At 44.6% G+C, this 10693-nt stretch overlaps 1 protein-coding gene across 3 annotated transcripts in view; it reads left to right on the forward strand.

Annotated features, from left to right (window-relative positions):
- Positions 1–1124: 1124 nt before the first annotated feature.
- The window catches only part of LOC127463892 (proteoglycan 4-like), a 39255-nt gene continuing 29686 nt past the window's right edge, over positions 1125–10693 (forward strand). Inside the window, exons 1-2 of one of the 3 annotated variants that reach the window (XR_007901054.1) lie at positions 1225–1901; positions 3497–3866. Coding sequence is in view for 2 of the 3 variants with exons in the window: in XM_051773915.1 (XP_051629875.1) it covers positions 1225–3053 (1829 nt within the window). In the remaining variant the exon portion in view is untranslated. Of the gene's footprint in view, positions 3054–3496; positions 4055–10693 lie in introns of those variants that run through there. The other 2 variants (XM_051773916.1, XM_051773915.1) reach the window with 2 other exon arrangements.

Genomic DNA, 10693 nt, shown 5'->3' on the forward strand with positions numbered 1-10693 from the left:
AAAAATGGTCAGAAACTCACCCAAATCTCCCAAAAAAATGGCCAGAAACTCACCCAAATCTCCCCCCAAAAATGGTCAGAAACTCACCCAAATCTCCCCAAAAACATGGCCAGAAACTCACCCAAATCTCCCCAAAAACATGGCCAGAAACTAAACCAAATCTCCCCCCCAAAATAGTCAGAAACTCACCCAAATCTCCCCAAAAACATGGCCAGAAACTCACCCAAATCTCCCCAAAAAAATGGTCAGAAACTCACCCAAATCTCCCCCCAAAAATGGTCAGAAACTCACCCAAATCTCCCCCTAAAAATGGCCAGAAACTCACCCAAATCTCCCCAAAAAAAAGGTCAGAAACTCACCCAAATCTCCCCAAAAAAATGGCCAGAAACTCACCCAAATATCCCCCCAAAAATGGTCAGAAACTCACCCAAATCACTCCAAAAAATGACCCAAAACTCACTCAAATCTCCCCAAAAACCTGGTCAGAAACTCACACAAATCTCATCAAAAAATGGTGAGAAACTCACCCAAATCTCCCCCAAAAATGGCCAGAAACTCTCCCAAATCTCCCCCCAAAAATGGCCAGAAATTCTCCCAAATCTCCCCCCAAAAATGGCCAGAAACTCACCCAAATCTCCCTAAAAAAATGGTCAAAAAATCACCCAAATCTCCCCAAAAATATAGCCAGAAACTCACCCAAATCTCCCTAAAAAAATGGTCAGAAAATCACCCAAATCTCCCCTCAAAAATAGCCAGAAACTCACCCAAATCTCCCCCCAAAAATGGCAAGAAACTCGCCGAAATCTCCCCCCAAAAATGGCCAGAAACTCACCCAAATCTCCCCCCAAAAATGGTCAGAAACTCACCCAAATCTCCCCAAAAACATGGTCAGAATCTCACCCAAATCTCCCCCCAAAAATAGCCAGAAACTCACCCAAATCTCCCCAAAAACATGGTCAGAAACTCACCCAAATCGCCCCAAAAAAATGGTCAGAAACTCTCCCAAATCTCCCCAAAAACAGGGTCAGAATCTCACCCAAATCTCCCCAAAAAAATGGCCAGAAACTCACCCAAATCTCCCCCCAAAAATGGCCAAAAACTCACCCAGATCTCCCCCCAAAAATGGCCAGAAACTCACCCAAATCTCCCCAAAAACATGGCCAGAAACTCACCCAAATCTCCCCCCAAAAATGGTCAAAAACTCACCCAAATCTCCCCAAAAACATGGACAGAAACTCACCCAAATCTCCCCAAAAACATGGCCAGAAACTCACCCAAATCTCCCCCAAAAATGGTCAGAAACTCACCCAAATCTCCCCAAAAACATGGTCAGAAACTCACCAAAATCTCCCAAAAACATGGACAGAAACTCACCCAAATCTCCCCAAAAACATGGTCAGAAACTCACCAAAATCTCCCAAAAACATGGACAGAAACTCACCCAAATCTCCCCAAAAACATGGTCAGAAACTCACCAAAATCTCCCAAAAACATGGCCAGAAACTCACCCAAATCTCCCCAAAAAAATGGCCAGAAACTCTCCAAAATCTCCCCCCAAAATGGCCAGAAACTCACCCAAATCTCCCCAAAAAAATGGCCAGAAACTCACCCAAATCTCCCCAAAAACATGGTCAGAAACTCACCCAAATCTCCCCAAAAAAATTGCCAGAAACTCACCTAAATCTCCCCAAAAACATGGCCAGAAACTCACCCAAATCTCCCCAAAAACATGGCCAGAAACTCACCCAAATCTCCCCCCAAAAATGGTCAGAAACTCACCCAAATCTCCCCAAAAACATGGACAGAAACTCACCCAAATCTCCCCAAAAACATGGCCAGAAACTCACCCAAATCTCCCCCAAAAATGGTCAGAAACTCACCCAAATCTCCCCAAAAACATGGTCAGAAACTCACCAAAATCTCCCAAAAACATGGACAGAAACTCACCCAAATCTCCCCAAAAACATGGTCAGAAACTCACCAAAATCTCCCAAAAACATGGCCAGAAACTCACCCAAATCTCCCCAAAAAAATGGCCAGAAACTCTCCAAAATCTCCCCCCAAAAATGGCCAGAAACTCACCCAAATCTCCCCAAAAAAATGGCCAGAAACTCTCCAAAATCTCCCCCCAAAAATGGCCAGAAACTCACCCAAATCTCCCCCAAAAAATGGCCAGAAACTCACCCAAATCTCACCAAAAACATGGTCAGAAACTCACCCAAATCTCCCCAAAAACATGGCCAGAATCTCACCAAAATCTCCCCAAAAAAATGGTCAGAAACTCAGCCAGATATCCCCCAAAAATGGCCAGAAACTCACCCAAATCTCCCCAAAAATATAGCCAGAAACTCACCCAAATCTCCCCAAAAAAATGGCCAGAATCTCACCCAAATCTCCCCAAAAACATGGCCAGAAACTCACCAAAATCTCCCCAAAAACATGGACAGAAACTCACCCAAATCTCCCCAAAAAAATGGCCAGAAACTCTCCAAAATCTCCCTCCAAAAATGGCCAGAATCTCACCCAAATCTCCCCAAAAAAATGGCCAGAAACTCACCCAAATCTCCCCAAAAACATGGACAGAAACTCACCCAAATCTCCCCCCAAAAATGGTCAGAAACTCACCCAAATCTCCCCAAAAATATAGCAGGAAACTCACCCAAATCTCCCCAAAAACATGGCCAGAAACTCACCCAAATCTCCCCCCAAAAATGGTCAGAAACTCACCCAAATCTCCCCAAAAAAATGGTCAAAACCTCACCCAAATCTCCCCCCAAAAATGGCCAGAAACTCTCCCAAATCACCCCAAAAACATGGCCAGAAACTCACCCAAATCTCCCCAAAAAAATGGCCAGAAACTCACCCAAATCTCCCCAAAAACATGGCCAGAAACTCACCAAAATCTCCCCAAAAACATGGACAGAAACTCACCCAAATCTCCCAAAAAAATGGGCAAAAACTCACCCAAATCTCCCCCCAAAAATGGCCAGAAACTCACCCAAATCTCCCCAAAAAAATGGCCAGAAACTCACCCAAATCTCCCCAAAAAAATGGTCAGAAACTCATCCAAATCTCCCCAAAAACATGGACAGAAACTCACCCAAATCTCCCCAAAAAAATGGCCAGAAACTCACCCAAATCTCCCCAAAAACATGGCCAGAAACTCACCCAAATCTCCCCAAAAAAATGGACAGAAACTCACCCAAATCTCCCCAAAAACATGGCCAGAAACTCACCCAAATCTTCCCAAAAACCTGGTCAGAAACTCACCCAAATCTCCTCAAAAAAATGGTCAGAAACTCACCCAAATCTCCCCAAAAACATGGCCAGTAACTCACCCAAATCTCCCCAAAAACCTGGTAAGAAACTCACCCAAATCTCCCCAAAAACATGGCCAGAAACTCACCCAAATCTCCCCAAAAACATGGCCAGAAACTCATCAAAACCTCCCCAAAAAATAGCCAGAAACTCACCCAAATCTCCCCCAAAAATATAGCCAGAAACTCACCCAAATCTCCCCAAAAAAATGGTCAGAAACTCACCCAAATCTCCCCCAAAAATGGTCAGAAACTCACCCAAATTGCCCCAAAAATATAGCCAGAAACTCACTCAAATCTCCCCAAAAACATGGCCAGAAACTCACCCAAATCTCCACAAAAAATGGTCAGAAACTCACCCAAATCTCCCCAAAAACATGGACAGAAACTCACCAAAATCTCCCCAAAAACATGGTCAGAAACTCACCCAAATCTCCCCAAAAATATAGCAGGAAACTCACCCAAATCTCCCCAAAAATATAGCAGGAAACTCACCCAAATCTCCCCAAAAACATGGCCAGAAACTCACCCAAATCTCCCCCAAAAATGGTCAGAAACTCACCCAAATCTCCCCAAAAACATGACCAGAAACTCACCAAAATCTCCCCAAAAACATGGCCAGAAACTCACCCAAATCTCCCCCCAAAAATGGCCAGAAACTCACCCAAATCTCCCCAAAAACATGGTCAGAAACTCACCCAAATCTCCCCAAAAACATGGACAGAAACTCACCCAAATCTCCCCAAAAACATGGCCAGAAACTCACCCAAATCTCCCCCCAAAAATGGTCAGAAACTCACCCAAATCTTCGCCAAAAAATGGTCAGAAACTCACCCAAATCTCCCCAAAAACATGGCCAGAAACTCACCCAAATCTCCCCAAAAAAATGGTCAGAAACTCACCCAAATCTCCCCAAAAACATGGCCAGAAACTCACCAAAATCTCCTCAAAAAAAAGGTCAGAAACTCACCCAAATCTCCCCCCAAAAATGGTCAGAAACTCACCAAAATCTCCCAAAAACATGGACAGAAACTCACCAAAATCTCCCCCCAAAAAAATGGTCAGAAACTCACCCAAATCTCCCCCAAAAATGGCCAGAAACTCACCCAAATCTCCCCAAAAACATGGCCAGAAACTCACCAAAATCTCCCCCCAAAAAAATGGTCAGAAACTCACCCAAATCTCCCCCAAAAATGGCCAGAAACTCACCCAAATCTCCCCAAAAACATGGACAGAAACTCACCCAACTCTCCCCAAAAAACTGGTCAGAAACTCACACAAATCTCCCCAAAAACATGGACAGAAACTCACCAAAATCTCCACAAAAAAAAGGTCAGAAACTCACCCAAATCTCCCCCCAAAAATGGTCAGAAACTCCCCCAAATCTCCCAAATAATATAGCAGGAAACTCACCCAAATCTCCCCAAAAACATGGCCAGAAACTCACCCAAATCTCCCCAAAAAAATGGTCAGAAACTCACCCAAATCTTCCCAAAAACATGGACAGAAACTCAACAAAATCTCCCCAAAAAAATGGTCAGAAACTCACCCAAATCTCCCCAAAAATATAGCAGGAAACTCACCCAAATCTCCCAAAAATATAGCAGGAAACTCACCCAAATCTCCCCAAAAACATGGCCAGAAACTCACCCAAATCTCCCCCCAAAAATGGCCAGAAACTCACCCAAATCTCCCCAAAAATATAGCCAGAAACTCACCCAAATCTCCCCCCAAAAATGGCCAGAAACTCAGCCAAATCTCCCCAAAAACATGGCCAGAAACTCACCCAAATCTCCCCAAAAACATGGCCAGAAACTCACCCAAATCTCCCCCCAAAAATGGCCAGAAACTCACCCAAATCTCCCCAAAAACATGGCCAGAAACTCACCAAAATCTCCCCAAAAACATGGCCAGAAACTCACCCAAATCTCCCCCCAAAAATGGCCAGAAACTCACCCAAATCTCCCCAAAAACATGGTCAGAAACTCACCCAAATCTCCCCAAAAACATGGACAGAAACTCACCCAAATCTCCCCAAAAACATGGACAGAAACTCACCCAAATCTCCCCCCAAAAATGGTCAGAAACTCACCCAAATCTTTGCCAAAAAATGGTCAGAAACTCACCCAAATCTCCCCAAAAACATGGCCAGAAACTCACCCAAATCTCCCCAAAAACATGGCCAGAAACTCACCCAAATCTCCACAAAAAATGGTCAGAAACTCAACCAAATCTCCCCCCAAAAATGGCCAGAAACTCACCCAAATCTCCCCCCAAAAATGGCCAGAAACTCACCCAAATCTCCCCAAAAACATGGCCAGAAACTCACCCAAATCTCCTCCCAAAAATGGTCAGAAACTCACCCAAATCTCCCCAAAAATATAGCAGGAAACTCACCCAAATCTCCCCAAAAACATGGCCAGAAACTCACCCAAATCTCCCCCCAAAAATGGCCAGAAACTCACCCAAATCTCCCCAAAAACATGGTCAGAAACTCACCCAAATCTCCCCAAAAACATGGCCAGAAACTCACCCAAATCTCCCCAAAAACATGGCCAGAAACTCACACAAATCTCCCCAAAAACTTGGACAGAAACTCAGCCAAATCTCCCCAAAAACGTGGACAGAAACTCACCCAAATCTCCCCCCAAAAATGGTCAGAAACTCACCCAAATCTCCCCAAAAAATGGTCAGAAACTCACCCAAATCTCCCCAAAAAAATGGCCAGAAACTCACCCAAATCTCCCCCCAAAAATGGCCAGAAACTCACCCAAATCTCCCCAAAAACATGGTCAGAAACTCACCAAAATTTCCCCAAAAAATTGGTCAGAAACTCAGCCAGATCTCCCCCCAAAAATGGCCAGAAACTCACCCAAATCTCCCCAAAAACATGGTCAGAAACTCACCCAAATCTCCCCAAAAACATGGACAGAAACTCACCAAAATCTCCCCAAAAAAATGGCCAGAAACTCACCCAAATCTCCCCCAAAAATGGCCAGAAACTCACCCAAATCTCCCCCCAAAAATGGCCAGAAACTCACCCAAATCTCCCCAAAAACATGGCCAGAAACTCACCCAAATCTCCCCAAAAACATGGACAGAAACTCACCCAAATCTCCCCAAAAATGGTCAGAAACTCACCCAAATCTCCCCCAAAAACATGGTCAGAAACTCACCCAAATCTCCCCAAAAACATGGCCAGAAACTCACCCAAATCTCCCCAAAAACATGGCCAGAAACTCACCCAAATCTCCCCAAAAACATGGACAGAAACTCACCCAAATCTCCCCAAAAACATGGCCAGAAACTCACCCAAATCTCCCCAAAAACATGGCCAGAAACTCACCAAAATCTCCCCAAAAACATGGACAGAAACTCACCCAAATCTCCCCCAAAAATGGCCAGAAACTCACCCAAATCTCCCCCCAAAAATGGTCAGAAACTCACCCAAATCTCCCCAAAAACATGGCCAAAAACTCACCCAAATCTCCCCCCAAAAAATGGCCAGAAACTCACCCAAATCTCCCCCCAAAAATGGCCAGAAACTCACCCAAATCTCCCCAAAAACATGGCCAGAAACTCACCCAAATCTCCCCAAAAACATGGACAGAAACTCACCAAAATCTCCCCAAAAACATGGACAGAAACTCACCCAAATCTCCCCAAAAACATGGTCAGAAACTCACCCAAATCTCCTCCCAAAAATGGTCAGAAACTCACCCAAATCTCCCCAAAAATATAGCAGGAAACTCACCCAAATCTCCCCAAAAACATGGCCAGAAACTCACCCAAATCTCCCCCAAAAATGGTCAGAAACTCACCCAAATCTCTCCAAAAACATGGCCAGAAACTCACCCAAATCTCCCCCCAAAAATGGCCAGAAACTCTCCCAAATCACCCCAAAAAAAATGGCCAGAAACTCACCCAAATATCCCCAAAAAAATGGACAGAACTCACTTAAATCTCCCCAAAAATATAGCCAGAAACTCACCCAAATCTCCCAAAAAACATGGACAGAAACTCACCAAAATCTCCCCAAAAAAATGGCCAGAAACTCACCCAAATCTCCCCAAAAACATGGCCAGAAACTCACCCAAATCTCTCCAAAATAATGACCCAAAACTCACACAAATCTCCCCAAAAACTTGGACAGAAACTCAGCCAAATCTCCCCAAAAACGTGGACAGAAACTCACCCAAATCTCCCCCCAAAAATGGTCAGAAACTCACCCAAATCTCCCCAAAAAATGGCCAGAAACTCACCCAAATCTCCCCAAAAACATGGCCAGAAACTCACCCAAATCTCCCCCCAAAAATGGCCAGAAACTCACCCAAATCTCCCCAAAAACACGGTCAGAAACTCACCAAAATTTCCCCAAAAAATTGGTCAGAAACTCAGCCAGATCTCCCCCCAAAAATGGCCAGAAACTCACCCAAATCTCCCCAAAAACATGGTCAGAAACTCACCCAAATCTCCCCCAAAACATGGACAGAAACTCACCCAAATCTCCCCAAAAACATGGCCAGAAACTCACCCAAATCTCCCCAAAAAAATGGCCAGAAACTCACCCAAATCTCCCCCCAAAAATGGCCAGAAACTCACCCAAATCTCCCCCCAAAAATGGCCAGAAACTCACCCAAATCTCCCCAAAAACATGGTCAGAAACTCACCAAAATCTCCCAAAAACATGGCCAGAAACTCACCCAAATCTCCCCAAAAACATGGTCAGAAACTCACCCAAATCTCCTCCCAAAAATGGTCAGAAACTCACCCAAATCTCCCCCAAAAAATGGTCAGAAACTCACCCAAATCTCCCCAAAAACATGGCCAGAAACTCACCCAAATCTCCCCAAAAACATGGCCAGAAACTCACCCAAATCTCCCCAAAAACATGGCCAGAAACTCACCCAAATCTCCCCAAAAACATGGTCAGAAACTCACCCAAATCTCCCCCAAAAATGGTCAGAAACTCACCCAAATCTCCCCAAAAATATAGCAGGAAACTCACCCAAATCTCCCCAAAAACATGGCCAGAAACTCACCCAAATCTCCCCCCAAAAATGGTCAGAAACTCACCCAAATCTCCCCAAAAAATGGCCAGAAACTCACCCAAATCTCCCCAAAAACATGGACAGAAACTCACCCAAATCTCCCCCAAAAATGGTCAGAAACTCACCCAAATCTCCCCCAAAAAATGGTCAGAAACTCACCCAAATCTCCCCAAAAACATGGCCAGAAACTCACCCAAATCTCCCCAAAAACATGGCCAGAAACTCACCCAAATCTCCCCAAAAACATGGCCAGAAACTCACCAAAATCTCCCCAAAAACATGGACAGAAACTCACCCAAATCTCCCCAAAAACATGGACAGAAACTCACCCAAATCTCCCCAAAAACATGGACAGAAACTCCCCCAAATCTCCCCAAAAAAATGGCCAGAAACTCACCCAAATCTCCCCAAAAACATGGTCAGAAACTCACCAAAATTTCCCGAAAAAATTGGTCAGAAACTCAGCCAGATCTCCCCTCAAAAATGGCGAGAAACTCACCCAAATCTCCCCAAAAACATGGTCAGAAACTCACCCAAATCTCCCCAAAAACATGGCCAGAAACTCACCCAAATCTCCCCAAAAACATGGCCAGAAACTCACCCAAATCTCCCCCAAAAATCGTCAGAAACTCACCCAAATCTCCCCCCAAAAATGGTCAGAAACTCACCCAAATCTCCCCCAAAAATGGTCAGAAACTCACCCAAATCTCCCCAAAAATATAGCAGGAAACTCACCCAAATCTCCCCAAAAACAGGGCCAGAAACTCACCCAAATCTCCCCCAAAAATGGTCAGAAACTCACCCAAATCTCCCCAAAAACAGGGCCAGAAACTCACCCAAATCTCCCCCAAAAATGGCCAAAAACTCACCCAAATCTCCCCCAAAAATGGCCAGAAACTCTCCCAAATCACCCCCAAAAAAATGGCCAGAAACTCACCCAAATATCCCCAAAAATATAGCCAGAAACTCACCCAAATCTCCCCAAAAACATGGACAGAAACTCACCAAAATCTCCCCAAAAAAATGGCCAGAAACTCACCCAAATCTCCCCAAAAAAATGGTCAGAAACTCAACCAAATCTCCCCCCAAAAATGGCCAGAAACTCACCCAAATCTCTCCAAAATAATGACCCAAAACTCACACAAATCTCCCCAAAAACTTGGACAGAAACTCAGCCAAATCTCCCCAAAAACGTGGACAGAAACTCACCCAAATCTCCCCCCAAAAATGGTCAGAAACTCCCCCAAATCTCCTCAAAAAAATGGTCAGAAACTCACCCAAATCTCCCCAAAAACATGGACAGAAACTCACCAAAACCTCCACAAAAAAAAGGTCAGAAACTCACCCAAATCTCCCCCCAAAAATGGTCAGAAACTCCCCCAAATCTCCCCCCAAAAATGGTCAGAAACTCACCCAAATCTCCCCAAAATATAGCCAGAAACTCACCCAAATCTCCCCCCAAAAATGGCCAGAAACTCACCCAAATCTCCCCCCAAAAATGGTCAGAAACTCACCCAAATCTCCCCAAAAACATGGCCAAAAACTCACCCAAATCTCCCCAAAAAAATGGCCAGAAACTCACCCAAATCTCCCCAAAAACATGGCCAGAAACTCACCCAAATCTCCCCAAAAACATGGCCAGAAACTCACCCAAATCTCCCCAAAAACATGGCCAGAAACTCACCCAAATCTCCCCAAAAACATGGCCAGAAACTCACCCAAATCTCCCCAAAAACATGGCCAGAAACTCACCCAAATCTCCACAAAAAATGGCCAGAAACTGACCCAAATCTCCCAAAAAACATGGCCAGAAACTCACCCAAATCTCCCCAAAAACATGGCCAGAAACTCACCCAAATCTCCCCAAAAACATGGACAGAAACTCACCCAAATCTCCCCCCAAAAATGGCCAGAAACTCACCCAAATCTCCCCCCAAAAATGGTCAGAAACTCACCCAAATCTCCCCAAAAACATGGCCAAAAACTCACCCAAATCTCCCCAAAAAAATGGCCAGAAACTCACCCAAATCTCCCCAAAAACATGGCCAGAAACTCACCCAAATCTCCCCAAAAACATGGACAGAAACTCACCAAATTCTACCCAAAAACATGGACAGAAACTCACCAAAACCTCTCCAAAAAAATAGTCAGAAACTCACCCAAATCTCCCCCCAAAATGGTCAGAAACTCACCCAAATCTCCCCAAAAATATAGCCAGAAACTCTCCCAAATCTCCCCAAAAACATGGACAGAAACTCACCCAAATCTCCCCAAAAACATGGCCAGAAACTGACCCAAATCTCCCCAAAAACATGGCCAGAAACT

Source organism: Manacus candei, unplaced genomic scaffold (assembly GCF_025592945.1).
Source record: "Manacus candei isolate 608988 ecotype Guabito, Panama unplaced genomic scaffold, ASM2559294v1 h1tg000179l, whole genome shotgun sequence".
NCBI classification, from domain to species: Eukaryota; Metazoa; Chordata; class Aves; order Passeriformes; family Pipridae; genus Manacus; species Manacus candei.